General features: G+C 41.8%; 1 protein-coding gene across 1 annotated transcript in view; it reads left to right on the top strand.

Moving 5' to 3' along the window:
* The window catches only part of TBCD (tubulin folding cofactor D), a 252,882-nt gene that overhangs the window by 30,572 nt on the left and 201,961 nt on the right, over nt 1–20,349 (top strand). Inside the window, exons 8-12 of the mRNA XM_065415052.1 lie at nt 4,122–4,167; nt 8,118–8,250; nt 11,746–11,879; nt 18,045–18,105; nt 18,602–18,676. Of these exons, the coding sequence (XP_065271124.1) occupies nt 4,122–4,167; nt 8,118–8,250; nt 11,746–11,879; nt 18,045–18,105; nt 18,602–18,676 (449 nt within the window). The remainder of the gene's footprint in view (nt 1–4,121; nt 4,168–8,117; nt 8,251–11,745; nt 11,880–18,044; nt 18,106–18,601; nt 18,677–20,349) is intronic.

Here is a 20,349-nt window from a genome sequence, read left to right as displayed (position 1 = left end):
AGAAGTTCACTATTCTGACAAAAAATTACTGTGCTTTGAATATACGTGTGGCTTTTGTTGTCATTATAAATTTGTAATGAGTTTAGATACTAAGGCTGGACTTACTGAAATCATATAGAATTGATTAATATGGTGTTAGTGAAAGTGTAAAGGGAACACATTGTAATAACTTACTAGCAAAAGAAGATGAAGAGCAAGAATGTTTTTTAAAAATATTAATGAGTGATGTAAGATTTTATATTCCAGTATCTCTTTGTGAGCTATTAAATGTACAACGTTGAGAAATGTAATTAGGCAATGACCTTATGCCCTCCAGACACGTAGACTTTGCCCATCATTTGACATAGCACCTTGTTTTGAGATGTCTTTATTCTACTTGGCTGACCATAAGTGAGCACCCTGTGCCAAATTCTGTCTTCTGATACCCATAACTTTAACGGGAGCCCCACATGCATATCAGATGGCATAATGTGGACTGCACTATATTTTTATGGTGTCTTGTCTCATAACAGATTTTGTTTTCCTTTGTAGATTGTCCTCTGCCCTCAGCTCGCATTTCACCATTTCAGCTCATAGTATATGTCCAGGGAGAGAAGGTTCTATGATTGTCAAATTGTTTAGAAAAAAATGCATTTTGAGTGTGTGGGAATATATAGGCTGTGTTGCATTTTATGCAGAAAGACAGAATATTTTTATAAATTACTCCAATAACGTACACTGGTCTACAATTTTTGAGAAGTCGTCTGCTTCAGAGATAAAATGTGCTATTTATTATGTATTTTGATGTGCTGAATTCAAATATGACAATTAAAACAACTGATTGGCTACTGTTTCTAAGATATTTAAGTTTTTACATTTTATGTCTATGTATATTGTGTAGATAGTAGAGTTTTAATCATAAATTGTAAACCTAGGTCTTTTCATGTGTTTATGGTTGCTTTACATGATAATATTTCACCTGTCCTGTTTATGTAACACTTTAAAAATCAGCAAAAGGGTTATATCAATAAAATTTATTATGAAACAAAAGGCAAAAAACTATTATGTACATAGTTTAGTCCTATTCAGTGTCTACGCGGCGCTTCTTGGCTTGTCTCTTGTATTCATTAAATGGAGCATCTCTTGTCACTGTCCAGCAATAGTCTGCAAGCATTGATGGGCTCCATTTGCCCTGATAGCGTTTCTCCATTGTTGCAATGTCCTGGTGAAATCGCTCGCCGTGCTCGTCGCTCACTGCTCCGCAGTTCGGTGGAAAAAAATCTAGATGAGAGTGCAAAAAAGGTATCTTTAGTGACATGTTGCAACCAAGGCTTTTGTATGCCTTGAGGAGGTTTTCCACCAACAACCTGTAGTTGTCTGCCTTGTTGTTTCCGAGAAAATTTATTGCCACTAACTGGAAGGCTTTCCATGCCGTCTTTTCCTTGCCACGCAGTGCATGGTCAAATGCATCATCTCGAAGTTCACGAATCTGAGGACCAACAAAGACACCTTCCTTTATCTTAGCTTCACTTAACCTTGGAAATTTTCCACGGAGGTACTTGAAAGCTGCTTGTGTTTTGTCAATGGCCTTGACAAAGTTCTTCATCAGACCCAGCTTGATGTGTAAGGGTGGTAACAAAATCTTCCTTGATTCAACAAGTGGTGGATGCTGAACACTTTTCCTGCCAGGCTCCAATGACTGTCGGAGTGGCCAATCTTTCTTGATGTAGTGGGAATCTCTTGCACGACTATCCCATTCACAGAGAAAACGGCAGTACTTTGTGTATCCAGTCTCCAGACCAAGCAAGAGAGCAACAACCTTCAAATCGTCACAAAGCTGCCACTGATGTTGGTCATAGTTTATGCACCTCAAAAGTTGTTTTATGTGGTCATAGGTTTCCTTCATATGGACTGCATGACCAACTGGAATTGATGGCAAAACGTTGCCATTATGCAGTAAAACAGCTTTAAGACTCGTCTTCCATGAATCAATGAACAGTCTCCACTCATCTGGATCGTGAACGATGTTGAGGGCTGCCATCACACCATCGATGTTGTTGCAGGCTACAAGATCACCTTCCATGAAGAAGAATGGGACAAGATCCTTTTGACGGTCACGGAACATGGAAACCCTAACATCACCTGCCAGGAGATTCCACTGCTGTAGTCTGGAGCCCAACAGCTCTGCCTTACTCTTGGGTAGTTCCAAATCCCTGACAAGGTCATTCAGTTCACCTTGTGTTATGAGGTGTGGTTCAGAGGAGGAGGATGGGAGAAAATGTGGGTCCTGTGACATTGATGGTTCAGGACCAGAAGTTTCATCCTCTTCCTCTTCCTCGTCTGACTCAAGTGAGAATGATTCTGGTGCATCAGGAACCGGCAGTCCTTCTCCGTGGGGTACTGGGCAATTTGTTCAGCAGAGTGATGTAAGCTTCGTTATGATTGCATCATCCATGACTTCTAGGAGTAACATGATGCAATTCATATCATGTATGACACAATACCAGCTTCAGATTGCATCATTCATTGTTTTGCCTAAAAAGCAAGTACTGTCCAAACCCAGTCATAGATTTATTCATAGATCCAGTCAAAGATGTATTTTAGTCATTTCTGGTTTAAATTGAGATCCCTTCCCTTTATAACTCACTTATCCTCCGCCATTCCCAAGTCAAGGGTCGTATATACTGACCCAATAGCATATCTTGAAAACTAGAGCCAATCAACAATTTTAAGCATCATTTTCGTTCTCAGTGACCCAGAATTAGTAAAGTTTGACTACATTTATTTCAGAAGCATTTTGGCTGTAGAGCAGTGAATGTGCTTTGAATATATAGATGATGTGCTGCCAGAACTAGATGGCAGTCTACATGTAACTTTTAATCTCCTAGGCATTCAGGATTACTGTTATCTTTTGTTCACGCTAGGAAAGATATTGCGACTGAAATCTTCACCCTGGCTCTGGCCCATTTAAGCTGGGGAAAAGGGCCAGAGCGGTGTAAAGAGGTTCTAAAAACCTTGGTTATGGTTGGAGAAGAATTCCTCTGTTGCAGGAAATGTGAAAGCTAGTTGTAAGATTGCTTGTGAGAAACTGCCTTCAAGTCCTGACATAGGGGCTGGTAAGGGAAGGCTTGGGGTGGGGGTGCAGTACATAGACCGGCATAGATTCAGTGCAGCACTGTGTCACATTGAGTGACCTGGAGTGACTGGTGTAATTTAGACAGGCCCCCAGGGTATGTCTGCACTGCAATAAAACACCTGCAGTTGGCCTGTGTCAGCTGAGTCGGGGCTCTAAGTGTAGATGCAGCCCGTGCCTGAACATCTATACTGCAGTTTTATAGCCTCTCAGCCTGAGCCCCACAAGTCTGAGTCAGCTCCCATGGGCCAGCCGCAGGTGTTTTATTGCAGTGTAGACATACCCTAAGTTAGGTCATGGGCCTCTTCAGCCCTCATACCAGCCCAGGTCAGAAGGGCACAGATGTGGCTTAAAGCTACATTAGGCCTCTCCTGTGTCTGCAAGATGTGTGCTTTGCTTCAGGGTACATCTAAACTGCAATCTGGGTGTGTGATGGCTTCACTGCTATATGTGCTGCAATGGCATCACTGGCTTCAGTATGGGCTGTACAAAGCCCACCTGGGACTCTGAGTATGTACTTAGGAAGCTAGCCCACGCTGAAGTCTGGGCTGCTGCAGCTTCACTACTACACCTCTACCTGGATATAACGCTATCCTCGGGAGCCAAAAAATCTTACCGCGTTATAGGTGAAACCGCGTTATATTGAACTTGCTTTGATCCGCCGGCGTGCGCAGCCCCCCCACCCCCCGGAGCACTGCTTTACCACGTTATATCATAATTCGTGTTATATCGGGGTAGAGGTGTATTTGTATCCAAGATAGTTAAATTAAAGCTAAGTCAGGTATGTCTATATGTGCTGCATTCACACCTCCGATTGCAGTATAGACTTACCCTTTGAGGTGCATCACAGTATCTCATATTGTATGTTTATATATTATGGTGAAATATGTATTATTGCAAGAACATTGAGGAATGCTTTGGATCCATAGGTTGGTAAATTGTGCTTTATAAGTTGTAAAGTTTATAAGTTACCATGTTTCACAAACATTTTTCCTTATTTTTTTCTTAGGCGCAGTTATTTAAACATGGCAAGAGAGACGATTGTTTACCATATGGTAAGGCATATATGCTCTGTGATATTTATTCTTAAGGGGAACTATTATCAGTTCAAGTAGTTAAGAGAAATTGTTTAAAAAAAAGAAATGTTATATAGTCCGCTTTCAGTGCTTTTTAGTGTGACACCTTGAATCTGCTTTTGGGCTCCTTGATTATGCAGGCTTACAGCAGCCTGGCTAAGAGACGTTCCTCTTAATTCAATATTAAATACTCTTCTTTTTGATCGCTAATCCTGGACCAGTGGTTGGGAAAAATTTTTTGGTCTTGAAAACATTTTTGTTGGGCTACTAAAGACTTGGTTAGATTCATCCTTAAAATTGTCATTATGAGTTTCCCAACTTGAATTTTGACATGGCTGACTTCAGTAGTCTCTCTCTAGAACTGCTAGAGATGAATTGTTAATGCAGTTGTAAAGCTGGAATGGTCTCAGGCTTTCAGAAGGCATAAAGCATTAATTTCTATAACTGAAATAGGAACCACTAAGACAGTGGTTCCCAAACTGGGGTTCACAAAATGTTACGGGGGTTCTCTGGAAAAAATTCCCTAATGGCGGACAGAACTGTCCTTAGGGACCCTGGACAGCCTGGGGCCAGCAGCCCATAGCCCCTGGACTTCCAAGAGCTAAGAAGATCAAAGCAAGCTTATCTATCACACTGAGGAGATTTAAACTTCAAGACTCCTTATAAGAAATGGAAAGGCAGGAGGATATTTTTTGCTGTTTTTTAAATTAAATAGGCAGCTAGTATTGTTTTTAAAATTATTATGAAGAACAAGTTTAAGCTTTGTTGTAACGTGCGTTGTTTGCCTGGACTGCTCAAGACCTGAATGCTTGTGTAGGAGGAACTCTTTGAGTTGGCTTCTTAAATACCTTCATGCTGTTTCACATTTGATACTCCTTGATGAAACATAGGAGCCTTGTCTTATAACAGGCTTATTCAAAGTGATACAAGCTACGAAAGTGAGATCTTGGAAGAGTGTTGCCGTTTTCATAATGTAATAAAAATACTGTAATGATAAATAATAATAATAAATAGTGTGTAATAAGCATGTCATAAAAACAAATTTTATATTTCCAAGATCACTGCTTTTATAATTTATACTCAGGTAAAGGAGAAAATCCCTGGAAATATTCATTTTTAGGAGGGGGTTTGTGAGACTTGACATTTTAGTGAAAGGAGTTCACAGGTTGTTAAAGTTTGGGAACCACTGCACTAAGTCCGTGGTAGAATTAAAGATAGTGATCGGAAAGATGTGTTTTTTAAGACAAACTGTTTTGAAATTTGCCAGGGCTGGAAAGAGATGCTTTATAGCATTTGAAAGTTAGGAACTTGTAGATGGCTTCCAAATTGGATTTTGAAACTGTTACTATTAGGTGAAGGGATTAGTATCTTTTTTTTTTTTTTTTTTTTAAATCACTTTTATACAGGACTAGTATAACAAGTTGCAGAACACTTAGGCCAGTGTAATGTTTAAATCATTACACTTGTAGCACATTCTGTAAGAATTAGGGCTGTCAATTAATCACAGTTAATGCAAGCGATTAACTCAAAACTAATTAATGTTTTTTTTTTTTTAACAAGCGTTAATTGCACACCAGGGCGTCATTCTCAGGGGGGCACTGCTGTGTGCCTCTGGGGCAGGAGTGCCCCTCTTCCTGCTGCCTTGCTCCACTGCTGCTCCCACCGCCTCCTCTCCCCCTTCCCCCCACATGGAGCTTCCCCGGCCAAGCTATTCTGGACCGGGAGCCTGTCTGCTGCGCAGAGTGGGATGGGGGGCAGGAGGGCTGATGTCAGGGTGTCCTCCTCCCCCGCCCAAGGTCGCTGCTGAGTTGGGGTCGGGGAACGTGAAGCCTGTCTGTTGTTGCTGCTGGCTCAGGAGTGAGTGCTGCCCGGCTCTAAAATGTTCAGGCTCCTGAGTGCTCTGCTTAAAGAGACAGCTCACCCCCAGAACCCAAAATATTTCAGTAAATGGCTTTCTATTATTGTTTAACAGTATGTTTAAAACTGTGATTAATCACAACTATTTTTTTAATCTCATGATTAATTTTTTTAATCATTTGACAGCCCTATTAAGAATAAAATAAAAAAATATATGGGGATATACCTATCTCATAGAACTGGAAGGGACCCTGAAAGGTCATTGAGTCCTGCCCCCTGCCTTCACTAGCAGGACCAAGTACTGATTTTGCCCCAGATCCCTAAGTGGCCCCCTCAAGGATTGAACTCACCACCTGGGTTTAGCAGGCCAATGCTCAAACCACTGAGCTATTCCCCTCCCCCCCCCCCCCCCATGATAGCTGCATGGGTCATACATCAAAGCATTCAGGAATCATTTCAGGTTTCAAATATAAAAGGCTTTGTTTTTATTTGTAATCAAAAATGAAGTCTCCATCTCGAGTACCTTTAATACTACAACTTTATACTGAGAGAGTTTTGAGTTACTCATTTATGACAAGAGCCTCCCTCAGCTCTCACTTTCCACCAGTTTTTGAAACTTGTGATACATGAATGTACTGTATGTCAGTGATTAAAGATAAACCTTGTAACAATACTTTTGGTCATATATATGTATATGTGTCTATATATATGTATATATAATGTATGTGTGTGTGTATAGAGAGAGAGAGAGAACTTGTCATGTTCAAAGTGCTTTACAAACATTAATCCTCACAAAACTCTCCTGGAGGAGAGGTAGGTAGGTATCTCCAATTTATATATCGGGAAAACAGATGACTTGCTCAAGGACACAGAGAGAGGCTGTGTTGGAGCCAGGATTAGAATTCCTGACTCTGTTCTGTTCTCAGATCACTCATCATAATATTTCGCGCTTTTCATGTTCAAGGCTCTTAACATACGTTTTTAAAATGAATCCTTCATGACATCCCTGTGAGGTATGTAAGTAATGTTACCCCCATTTTATCAATGGGGAAACTGTTGCCAGGGCCGGCTCCAGGCACCAGATGAGCAAGCTGGTGCTTGGGGCGGCAGATTGTTCGAGGCGGCATTCTGCCCAATCCTAGGGCGGCACGGCCGCTTTTTTGTTTGTTTTTGTTTGTTTGTTTGTTTTTGTTTGTTCCGCTCCGGCCGCCCTGTAGGGGGCGGCGGCGCGGAGAACCAGAGCGCCCTGCAGGGCAGTCCTCTTCCTTCCCTCCCCGCCGACCGGAGCGGAGCCCTTGCGGCAGGCGGCAGCGCAGCGGGAGGGGCCGCGTGGCAGAGCCCCTGCTGTAGCCCTGGCAGCCCCCTTCTCTCTCTCTCTCTCCCGCCTGCTTCCCCCCCCCCCAGCCGGTCCCCCTGCACCCGCGCTCCGGCCGCGCCACAGGTTTGTTTTTTGTTTTTTTTGCTTTGCCGTTCTGGCCACCCCGTTTTTTTTTTTTTTTTGCTTGGGGCGGCCAAAAAGCCAGAGCCGGCCCTGGCTGTTGCATTGTGGTTAAATAGTAATAATAAGTTATTTGCACTTCAATAACACTGTAAGATGAGGATCTCAAAGCACAAATATTCATGAATTTTGCTACCTGACTCTCCTGGGAGATAGGCGTGATCCTTTTCTTTTGCAAATGAGGAACGTGAGCCACAGAGAGGTTAAGTGACCTGCTTAAAGTCAAATAGGAAATCGGTGGTGCAGCCAGGCATATAACTTAGATCTCGTAAGTGCAGTCCTGGCCCTTAACCAAAAAAACATTTTTCCTCCTCTAAAACCAAAGTGAGTTAGTGATGGAACCAGGTTTTAGAACTTGGAGTTCCTGGTTTCAGATTCTGTTGCTCAAACCATTAGATCACCTTCTCTTAATTATAATTATGCTTATGTATTAAACATTTGTTGTTTCAGGATATTGATGGGCAGCAATATAAGACTGTAAGGTAGATGGATTAGATATAGACATTTTAAATAAGATTGAACTTTATTAACAGAGAAGCATTTTTGTTCAGCACATTTCCTTTCTCTTTTACAGCATCTACTGTACTTGAATGCCTTGATAATTGCAAGCTGTCAGAAAGTAACCAGACGCTTCTTCGTAAACTAGGGGTGAAACTTGTTCAACGACTTGGATTGACATTTCTAAAACCAAAGGTGGCAAAGTGGAGGTTAGTTTAAAAGAAGTAGAGCAAACTTACATGCATTAGTCCTTTAAACAACAGTATTGGATTTTGCTATTCAGATTTACTTATACAGTGGATGAGTAATAAAACTGTACATATTCATTTGATTACAAGATTGTCTAGTTTAAATGTTCAGTTAGATATCCTTCATCTAAGTTACTTGAATACAGTAGATTTTTTCTTTGTTGCACTGTGAATAACTTCTTGTCAGTGCCTGGAGTTAATGTGTTCTATATTTAACTTAGCAATTATATAGCAGATTTCAGTGTAAATTAAAGTCCTGTGATGTACTATATGTAACAAAAAAAGGGCACAAGCATAAACATATTCATATACAGTGGAGAACTTTTCTAACCTGTTGCAAAGATGGAAATGTAGTGACCTCATCACCAAGTTTGATTTAGTTCAGTGTACTATAAAAGTTACACCCAATACTGTATTACAGAATTTTTACTCCCTGATCAAGTGTAATGCCCATTTGGGGAAAAAAAACTATTCATAAACCGACATTATTTAGTTTAACAGTTTAGTCAAATTCTATTGTCACCTTTCCTCTAGTGCCTGATTTTATTTATTGCCACAGGGCAGACCCTTTTTCAGATTTCTCGCACTGATATTTTAAAATTGCAGGCTCCCTTGTCAGCTATTTTTATCATTTTGGATTGTATCTTTCACCTTTGAGAAAGTCCCTAGGCTTAGGAAATTCTTTTTAGTTGTAGAATGTTCCCTCCTGACTGCCAGAAACATATACTTGTTTAGCAAGCTGAATACTTTCACTTCATTGCATATCGTGTTTTCTCTAAGGCCTGGTCCACACTAACCCCCCACTTCGAACTAAGGTACGCAACTTCAGCTACGTTAATAACGTAGCTGAAGTCGAAGTACCTTAGTTCGAACTTACCGCGGGTCCAGACGCGGCAGGCAGGCTCCCCCGTCGATGCCGCGTACTCCTCTCGCCGAGCTGGAGTACCGGCGTCGACGGCAAGCACTTCCGGGATCGATCCCAGAAGATCGATTGCTTACCGCCGGACCCGGAGGTAAGTGTAGACCTACCCTGAGTTGCACAAATGGTGGTGGTAGTGGCTTTGAGTAAATTGTCTTTTATTAAGGTTTTTTTAGAATTGAACCTTTTCAGTTTCGGCAGTAGTGGAAAACTGTTTATATTTTCAGATTTATTTTAGTCTCTAATATATTTTGTAATCTTTCAGTTAATCAAATTCCCTTTCTTGTGTCTTTCCCTTTTACCATCTTAAGAGTTTGCTTTCAATGATAAGGGTCAAAAATTGCCTGCTCACCACACTCTTTGAGTTTGATGGGAGCAGGGAATTTGCATGTAAGTGCAGAACTTATCCCTATTTTTTTTTTTTTTCATTTTAAACATGGACGTGTCAGATGTTGTAGCATTATTTACTTTGTTTTGTGTACATAAATTACAAATCTAGCTCTCGTGAAGAATAATATCATCTGTAATTGTTGTGTTGTATATGTCTGAGTGTACAAAAAGTTAAATTGTCAGTCATGTAGTGTGTGTAATCATATTGGCCTTTGATAACTTCATTATTTAATATTACAGTTTAGCTCTTACCATGGCTAATTTCTATCTAATTAACCTTTCATAGTAATAAAATGCAGTGACTAAAATGGAAAAGTTCTAATATACATTTCTAAAGTTCTATACCTTTTTCTCACATTTGGCATGATTTTCAAGCACCATGGAATACAAAACAAGCCAAGTTTTGAAGCTTCAGTTATTTGAGATATTGGAGTATAAAATTTCTCATTAAAAAAAAAAATAAGAAAAGTATGTGTATATGCTTGAATAAGTGAAAAAGTGAAGTTGCATTACAGCTAAGACCAAGCATGGAAAATTACTGCCCAAAAGAAACTTGTTTCAGAAAGTTGTGAGCAACTGACGAAGATTAGAATTGAATTTGGAATTCAACTTTAACTATACTTAGTCTCTTTAGGTCTTTTATAATAATGATTTGCATTTGTTGAGTGACTTTCCTAACAAAGAAACTTTGATCACTTAATAAATGTAAACTGATAGACATAACTCGTATAGGAATCACTTCACTTGCTGCTGAGTTAGAGCTATCTCTGAGTTAGTATTTTGCAGTTGTTTTACAGTGCACAGCAATTTAGTGCAGGAAGTGCTGATAAACACTACGTCCATGTGAATTGAGATGGGGAATTTGAGGCAGAAAGTAGTCATTCAGCTTGTAATTTTTCCAGGACGCTGGAGTTAACTAACTATCTTGCTGTTGCTATAGGTGACATGGGATCTTAATTTTATTTATTGTTTGTTCTTTCTATGAATCAATTATCCTACACTATGGGTGTACAAGGTGGTTTACGGGCAACAAAAAAGATATGGTCCCTTTCTGCAAGAGACTCGTAGTATTGTTGAGATAAATGTCTAAGTTAAAAAGTAAATGGAGGAGAAAAGGAGAGAAATTATAAACTCTCAAATTCTCTAGTCTTTGCATGTTCAATTTTTTTTTTTAAATATACAAATGTATTTAAGTTGGCATGGAAGTGGAAAGAGGTGAAGGAGGTTGTATGGCATATAGTTTCATTTCAGGGATTTGGAGAAGTATAGAGAGCTTGGCTGATGACAATTGTGAAGGAAAGCAGGGCTGGAGGAGTACAGGGTCCAGATGGGGAATAGTATATGCTGAGAGAGAAGCAGGGATTTGAGGAGTAATTAGAATTTGAAGATGGAAAATAATTACCACACTTAACCTGATACTTACATCTTGTCCAAAAGATGATACCTTCAGTAGCACAGTGCTTCCTGGTACTGTGCTGGAGAATTGATTTCTTGTTGTCTTAAGCTATGCCTACACTATGAGCTAGGGCTGTGATTCCCAGCTAGCATACACGTTCTTAAGTTATTGTGGGTGTAAATAGTAGTATAGCTGTGGTAGCATGGGCAGCGGTGACACGGCTTAGCTGTGCTGAATACAAATCCTTCCCGACCTGTGGATATGTATTCAGCAATCAACATTGCTAAGCTTTTCTGCTACTGCCTATGGTACTGTGGCTACGCTGCTATTTATACTTGTGCTAGTTCTCACTGAGCTACCGCTGGTACATGTATGCAAATTGGGAATCACACTCCAAGCTCATAGTGTATATAGCTGTAGAAGGAAGGATGCTACCTACTGAATCTCCAGCATATTTTCTGAGGGAATTAGGTGTTTAAGGAGGTATTTCAAAGTGCATCTGTTTTGCTTGTGAAATCTGATAGCTCACAGCATAAGGTGCTGTGAGAACACAAGTGCTATTATATGAACATACATATGGTGTTCTTTGCGTACTAGAACAGTGTTTTTCCACAGTAGATAAAAAATACTACAGTGAAAATGTACTACACTGGGAGAAGGTTTTGAGGATGGCTTATGCTGTGTTCCAGGATCAACTTAGTAGGCACAAACTTAGACAAAAAATTGCAAATAAACTTTGTTTCTTGTACAGGTATCAACGTGGTTGCAGATCTTTGGCTGCCAATCTGCAGTTTTCTGCCCAGGTTCCAGTTGCGCAGAACCTAGTAATTGCTGCTGATGATGAAGAGGAATATGACATTCCAGGAGAGGTTGAGAATGTTATAGGTGTGTTGGATCCAAATAGAAATATTTTGTTTAGCCAGCAGGCATTACAACTGGCAACAACCTGGGTTGGGATTAAGAAGGAATTATGGTTACACAAACTGCTGGTAAAGTAATGGAGAAAATTATAACATAATGTGTCTGTATATAATTGGACAGGGTTTACCATATTTTGTAAAACTATGTCATGGTTTTCAGATTGTCACTTTTCCCACAAACAAAAATGAAAAACTCCCATGTAGGAAAAAACAATTATTTTACTTTGAAACACACTTTCCCAATCTTATCCACTAACATGATTCAGATCTTTCTGCTTTTGGAGTGGGACAGGATGAATTATATTGTTATGTTTTTAAAAAAGGTCCAAATTGTGTTCAAATAAAGTTAAAGGTGTGGTAGGTCTGATGATTGAAATTTGAAGCTGTGGTAGCACCAATGGGACAGCTTATTGTAGCTAGGAATCCTAGCATATAGGGTATGGTCATAAACTTAGTGCTCAGTTCATTGATTGGTATTTTATAAATATCTAGGCATTAACAGCAATAAAGGGCTCTCAGCACTGGGCAATGTAACAAGCCACTCAAAATACCAAATTTTGTTTAAAAATGTCTTTTATTTAAAAAATACCAGTACTTCTGCTTTGAGTATGTGTCAGCGTAGATCTCATTTTAGGTGCTTATAAGCCTCTCACACAATTGGAGTCTTTCGAATAGCCATGTCTGAGCCTGTGCATGCTCCCTGTATCACCTTGTGCTCCTGTACAAGGACATAAAAGGTGGGACAGTTATGACTCCCTGTACAAGGCAAGCTCATCACTCCTGGTGTACTCCAACCCTTTAGGCTTCAAACCTTGCACTTCCTCTGATGGGCTAATCCTGCAAACAGATGAGTATAGCACATGCCTGTTCTGCTTGGATGAGACTTGTATACCACAAAGATGCCCTAGGATGCTGATCATTTTCTTCTAGGACTTGAAAGTCACAGAATGCTCAACTGAAGCTTCACTTACTGGCGCAGTCAGTGAAGGTTTCTTTGAACTGAAGAAGTCAGGTACCGGAGAAAACAATGTCTGCAAACACCCCCTCCAGCAGACGAGTGACACCCAAGGCTAGCACAGAGAAAATCCTGGAAATGAAAAAAGGCCTGGTGCCAGTACTGAAGTCCAACATGGAGAGAAATCTCTCTGAGCATAAGGACAGAAACTCTAAATGGAACTCAATGCCTTCCAATAGAGAAAGATCACATAAAGCCTCTGGGGGAAAAACTCACTGAGCCCCTCAGTGAATCCAGGGTTATTGAGAAGGTGCCATCTACTATCATGGCACCCATGAAGTTTACCATGATTCTATCTCCTCTGATCCAGATGACTGCAGTCATCTGCGTCATCTTAATTGGCAGTTGCTAATGGTACCAATGTGCATGTCATTGGAGTCTCTCGCATGTCCTTCTGAGACTGTCGGAAATTACCCTGTCACCAAGACAACTACTGGTACACTGTGGACCTGATACCAGGAGTGTCATATGTATCAGTTATCAGAGGGGTAGCCGTGTTAGTCTGAATCTGTAAAAAGCAACAGAGGGTCCGGTGGCACTTCTGTTAGTCTTAAAGGTGCCACAGGACCCTCTGTTGCTTTTTACATATGTATCAGTGCTGCCCTTAGAGGAAATCTATTCTTCCTTCTTGTCACTGGGACATACTTTCTTGCCTTCCTTGAGCAGGGAACCCTCTCCCCTGAGGTCAGCAGGTGAGACCATGGACAGACAAGGCAGTTCTCCCTATAAGGCCATACTGCAATCCCTCTGGAACTGGTATTGGATTGGCAACCATCACACAAGCCAGCCGTACCCTTTTGGAATATCACCATGGTCCTATTGGACTCAGTGGGTGTTACAACCCAGTGGCCCCCTCCCTTACGGGGTCCCCTGGGGAGGAAAATTAGCATTGTATGTTGCTAATGCTGTTGCAAGCATTGCAAGGCATTTAGGGAAGGGTTAAAGGTGTGAATGTGGAGTAGAAGATTTTTTTGCAGGTTGCAAGAGGCCGAAGGGGGAGGAAGGAAGAAGAGTGGGTTAATGTGATGCCTTAGCTTAGTTTGAAGATAAGACACTGGCTTTAGTTTGAGGTTACTGCACTTGAATAGATTTTATGCCGCTAAGAAGCTTGCAGCTGCACTTGGAGCTTATTTAACCCCAGCCAATTGTGTTCTTAAAAAAAAAAAAAAAAAAAAAAAAGGCAAGCTGAACTAGATTGCAGGGGATTGCAAAAAGATAGGGAGATGGTGAAGGCCAGTGAGGGGGGGAAAAAACCGTTTTACGTCCCTAAAGCTGGTGTGTTTTGGGAATGCTAAGGAGGCCACAAAAAGCCGATCTGAACTGGTACAAAGAGCACGGGGGACAGAGGTCCCTGAATGAAACGCCCCTGAAAGATCCCAGGACTTAAAACCCTCCCTAGAGCTAAAGCAAATCGAAGATCACCAGCGGACCCTGGACGGCCTGTGCACAGGACAGAACTCTCGTCCACCCTTCCCCCTCTTCTTCTTACGTTACACCCAGGCTTGGCCAGCCTTGGGTTGTCTGTGTGTGAGTATGAAAGTGGGTTAGGGCACGGACACTAACGCTTTCTTCCTTCCTTTTGAGTGACGTGGGGAGCCCCCGCACTCACCGCTGTAATTTTATTAATAAAGCTTTAAAACTTAGACCCTTGGTGTGCTCCTTCATCTCCATCTCCTTCCCTAACAATCCTGCGGCCTCAGCCTAATCACCTAACGCCTCAAGCAAATTAATAACAAAAATCTGCCACGTGGGGTGGTCCTTCACATACTTCCAGGAGCATCCGCATCTGGAGGAGGAGGTTGTGCTGCCTGGTGACGTCCCTGGCCAGACCACTGTCGCTGGGCCATGAAAAATGCCAGGAAATACCAGACATGGGACCAGAGGAGCAACACAGTCCTACTTCACCTTCCAAAGATTTGTTGTCCTTGTTACCAGATGAGGTAGTAGCCCCAGCACTGATACTGGTGCTGAACTAGTTTAAGATGTTCCAAGATCTGCTTATGAGAATAAAAGACAATCTAGAAATAGAGATGTCAGTTATCTAAAAAGATTCTCAGGTTGTTCAGTTACACTGATGACATCCATGACGAGGGCAGTGATGATGTGAGGGGCCTTGTGGCTTCACATTTCAGGCATTCCCAAGGAGGTGCAAGCCATGATAGAAGATCTACCCTTCGAAGGGAAGGAGTTGTTTAGTAAACACACAAAGCTCTGCATTCCTTGAACTCCAAAGCTACGCTGTGCTCCTTGGGAAACCATACCCAGCCCCCTTACTGAAAACTGTCAACAGTAACCATGGATGATAGAGAGGAACCAGGCATGTCACACATGCTTGATTATCCTTCCAAGAAAAAGCTCAGAAATAGCAGGGATCTTCCTCCTCTGGCACATGGTGCTAGCATCACATCAACAAATTTGATGGGACTGTCAGGAACCGCATCAGAACCAGTTCCAAGCATGTAACCGTCGGAAGCCACCTCATCCCATTCTGCTGGGTATGGTCCGCTATACCTTCAGACATACGTCATTGTCCATGGCTACCCTATCCAATTTAATTCCTTACTACCCTCCATTCTTTCCCTTCCCTCTTCAGAGGCCCTTCTCACGAGAGTCTACCATAAGTAGAAGTGGCCTTGTTGCTTTGGCAAGGAGCCATAGAAGAGCTGCCACCTGAATACAAGGGAAGAGGCTTCTGTTTCTGCTATTTTCTTACCCTTTCTTCTTCAGAATATTTTTGTCCTGGGGAGACTCAACAAATACATAACCCACCTCAGGTTCAGGATGGTAATGCTTCCCTCCATCACCCCATCTCTTCAAGTTCAGGACTGGTTTGTGGCTCTGATGTGTGTGGCATGTACTTCCACATAGCCATCCTACCCAATCCAGAGGAAGTACCTAAGATTCACAGTGAGGCCCAACTATTACCAGTACAAGGTACTGCCATTTAGACTCTCAATGGCACTCAGATTCTTCATGAAATGGTTAGAGGTGGTAGCAGTATGTTTAAGGAAACAGGGCATCCACGTCTACCTGTACGTAGATGATTGGCTGGTCAGAGGCAGGTCTCTGCAGGAGACAGAGATAGCCCTAGAGTATGTCGTCCTCTTGTTTGTCCAGCGGTCCCTTGTTGTGAACTACAAGAAATAATCTCTGTCCCCATCACAGTCAGGTGAGTTAATAGGGACTGTGATAGACTCTCAATTGGCAAAAGCCTACTATGCATTATGTATATAAGCAGGAAGCAATCCTGTGGATGGGGAGTCATCACCCTGGGATAACCCCATTGGCTCTGCACCTTCCATGAGTCAGCAACATCCTGGCAGACTTTTTGAGCAGACATGCAGCAATCAACCATCAATGGTTACTGTGGAAGTCCATCATAGAGCTGATACTGGCTCATTGGGGGACTCCCAGAATAGACCTTTTCACCATGAAAGACAATACCAAATGCCTGACCTTTTGCTCCAGAGAAGGCATGAGCCTGGGCTCATTGCCAGACTCCTTTCTGATACAGTGGATTCAAGATGTCCTATATCCCTTTCCACAGATCCCCCTGAACTCCAGGGTGATATCCAAAGGACAGATGGGACAAGGCCACACCTTATTGACCAAGGCAGTTTTGGCTGTCAGACTTATTGTAGATATCAATCTGCTGTGATCGGCTTCCCTTCCCTCCTTCCAGTCTCCCAACCTGTCTGAATATAATATCCCAGAATCATGGTCAGATACTGCACCTGGACCTACAGTGATTAAATCTGAGGGCTTGGATGTTGGCTGGTTCAGCACTATTCACAGAGACTGCTCCTGACAAGTTCAGGAAATTCTCGTGCAGAGCAGAAAGCAATTTATGAGAGAGACCTATTAACCAAAATGGAAAAGGTTCTCTATATGGGCAGTCCAACATGATCTAGATGCAACAGAGGCCTGGATACTGAAAATAGTTGACTGCTTGTTTCTATTGAAGCTTTTAGGAGTCCTCAGCAGCTAGGGTCTTTGAATTGCAAGGCAACTGACAGAGGGTTGCAGCCACCCTGCCCTTTTTGCTTTCAGTGGGAGCACAGGAATATTGCGCGTGTGATCCAGAGCTCCCAGGTATTAAAATGTTTCTGAACTTGCATGATTGAGGTGCATGTGTGCCTATAATGGGATCCATGTTGACTACAACAACATCTCAGAGAACCACAGTTACTGTAGGATAAGTAACAGTTCTGTAAACATTGCCCCAGCCTAGTCCCCTGCATCCCAGGGACAATTAATTGCATAAGAAGACAGGTGGCAGCACCACTGATTCCCCACTTTGGGAGATTGCACAGCGGGAGCTGCTTTAAATTATGGTCTGGGTTCTGTAATAGCCTAGACAGTATAGGCAAGAGAGATGTGCAGATTCATTGTATTCCCTGAGTCATTTGGCCATATTCTTCTCTGGCTAGTGCTGGAGAGTGAGTCTGTCTGTCTGTCTGGTGCTGACTGATTTGTAGGCTCTCTGGCAGGACATTGTAGCCTTCCATCTGAGTGCCTGTTCCCCCCTCCTCTCTTTCACCTTTGTCTCAGGGCCTCAGCCAAGATATGCAAAAGCAGACATAGGGTTAAGTGTGCACTGCAAGCAGAAGTATGGCTGAAGCACCTGTAGACATTTCCCAAGCTATCTTTGAACTATCTAGCTTGGGTAGCAATACCAGTGACGCTGTGGTATCATAGGCTAGCTGATGGGGCTGTACCAGCCTGCCTGGGACTCCATCCTGGGTATGTACTCAAGAGCTAGCCTTTGCTGCCCTGGCTTCTCTGGTATTGTTATCCAAGCTAGCTAGATCAAAGCTATCTCAGGATGGCTGCACATGCTGCAGTCACACATCCGGAGTGCAATGTAGATCTATCCTTAGTCTTTGTGCTAAATTACAGAGCTACCATCTATTCAGAAAGCACTTGTATCATCTGTTTGATTTTTGTGTCTTCACATTTCATTCTTGTCACAAACACAAGTAGTATGGATACAAATGTTTTGGTTTAAATTAAGAGCTGGTTTTGATAATAGGGAAATGAGTTTTGAACATTGTAGGAGAATTGCTCTAAAGAACTTGGAGTAATCTGCTTTGTTTAAAATAATATTCTCTACAGAACAATTGCTGATTGGATTGAAAGACAAAGACACCATTGTCAGATGGTCTGCTGCAAAAGGGTAGGTTTCTTCTATTTAATTTAAAGCTAATAGATTAACATAATAGCTGAATGTTTCCCAGGGCGAAATAATTGCATGTTGTTTTCTCAGTGTTATCAGTTACTTATGATGGTTGTAGCACAAGTGATGACATGGAGCCCATGTCTGCTAGTGTTCTTGGATGGAGGTGGAAGTGGGGCAGCGAACTAGGAAATTGTAACTAGGGTTGAGACTGGAATGGTGTGAAAGGATTTTACTTGGGGCTTTTTTGCAATAGTGCTTTTCCCCAGTTGGCTAGTCCACGTTTTCTTCTTTTCTATTTGAAAATCTCATTTCTTTGTTAGGCACGTTATTTTGTAGCTTTTTAGCTTGTAGCCTGACATTTGTGTCCTAGTGCGACACCGTTGAAATAATGCATTGTGTCATCTGTAGTTTGAATCCTGTTATCTTAGTGTAAACTTGTATCTTAAATTACTGTAATTATACAACAAATCACTTTTCTTCTCTTTTTTTGCAGGATTGGTAGAATAACTGGAAGGCTTCCAAAAGAGTTAGCTGATGATGTGGTTGGGTCTCTGTTGGACTGCTTTAGGTAATGCTATTTTGTATTTATGCAATGGCTTGCATCCTTGGATCTCAATATGCTCCTGTGCTGTGTACATAATTTTACAGCTGCCATGTGGCCATTTCTGGAGTGGGAGGGCAACATTCAGGCAGGCACCTGGCCCAGAGCACATATAAAACGATAAGGAGAATTTGAATTTTGGCCAAGGGCATGGGGCAAACACCTACACATGTGAAAAGTACTTTTGGAACTTTAACGTCCATGCAAGTTTGGACCTCATTGTTAGGGTCTCCTAGAAAGAATAGAACAGAATTTTGTGGTGGTAGGTGGTGATTTGGATTAGTGCACTAACTTTTTCATGACAGATCTGTGTTCAAGTTGTGATATGCTATATGTGAAATTGGTGGTCTTTCCTATCCTAGGTATCTAGTGAATATTTCTTCACACAGCTATGATTTGCAATGTGGCATGTTTCAGGTCAGGGGTGAGGTGCATTGGCAGAGCAGTGTGGGAAAGTTTGAACAGTGTCCTCCTACACTGTTTGTGGCTCTGTCTAGTACTGATGTAGTTTTAATTAATTAATGGAAATATCCTATCTCCTAGAACTGGAAGGGACCTTGAAAGGTCATGGTGTCCAGCCCCCTGCCTTCACTAGCAGGACCAAGTACTGATTTTGCCCCAGATCCCTAAGTGGCCCCCTCAAGGATTGAACTCACAACGCTGGGTTTAGCAGGCCAATGCTCAAACCACTGAGCTATCCCTCCCCCCGAACACCACAAAGTTGATTCAAAAGTATAAAAAGAAAGATGGAATGTTTTCTTGTAAATGTAAGAGCAGAATTGTTGCATATGTGAAAACTAAATTGCTATGAAACCCTTTTCTTCCCATTCAAAGTTGCCTATTGTGTTTAAAATCAGCAGAAAAGCTGAGGAGTACATGTACGTTTGTTTTGCAGGTTACTTGTCCTAGAGTTAAAAGTTCAGAAGTAATGCTTGGCTTCTTGATGTGGAAGTGTATGGTCATGGTTGTCTTGCTAAAAACTATATCAGCATATTGCATACAGGATCCATACCTACCTTTTGTTACTCAGTGTAGGCAACTTTGCAAGCATCTAGTCAGTATTAAATGTTCCGCCTTAGATGTGTGTTTTTTTTCTTGTATGTAGCCTCTAGCATGCCCAGGAACAATTTAAGGAGTGTAGTAACTGTGTGTCAGATGTTGGCTTGCAGATTATCATTTGTAACCTAAATAAAACATATGTAAGAATTTCTTGTAATGGGAGTATTCCAATAAAGAAATGTCTAAGAATGAAACAGCAGTAGTTCAAAGTGGGGGAGGGATAGCTCAGTGGTTTGAGCATTGGTCTGCTAAACCCAGGGTTGTGAGTTCAATCCTTGAGGGGGCCATTTAGGGATTTGGGGCAAAAATCTGTCTGGGATTGGTCCTGCTTTGAGCAGGGGGTTGGACTAGATGACCTCCTGAGGTCCCTTCCAACTGTGATATTCTATGATTCTGTGAAAGGACACTACAGAACTTTTAGCGCATGATAGGAGGGTATACGCAGCCAGTTAGTCTGCAACAGGCTAGAGCATTGTAGCTTTACACCCCAGTTTGCTGCACACTAACTCACCAAATAGACATTCCCTTTGTGTAGCAGGAAACTGAGTCTTATCTGCTTTATTTTTTGAATGTTGGAGTAG

Source organism: Emys orbicularis, chromosome 13 (assembly GCF_028017835.1).
Source record: "Emys orbicularis isolate rEmyOrb1 chromosome 13, rEmyOrb1.hap1, whole genome shotgun sequence".
NCBI classification, from domain to species: Eukaryota; Metazoa; Chordata; order Testudines; family Emydidae; genus Emys; species Emys orbicularis.
This window is presented reverse-complemented; position numbering and strand designations above follow the sequence as displayed.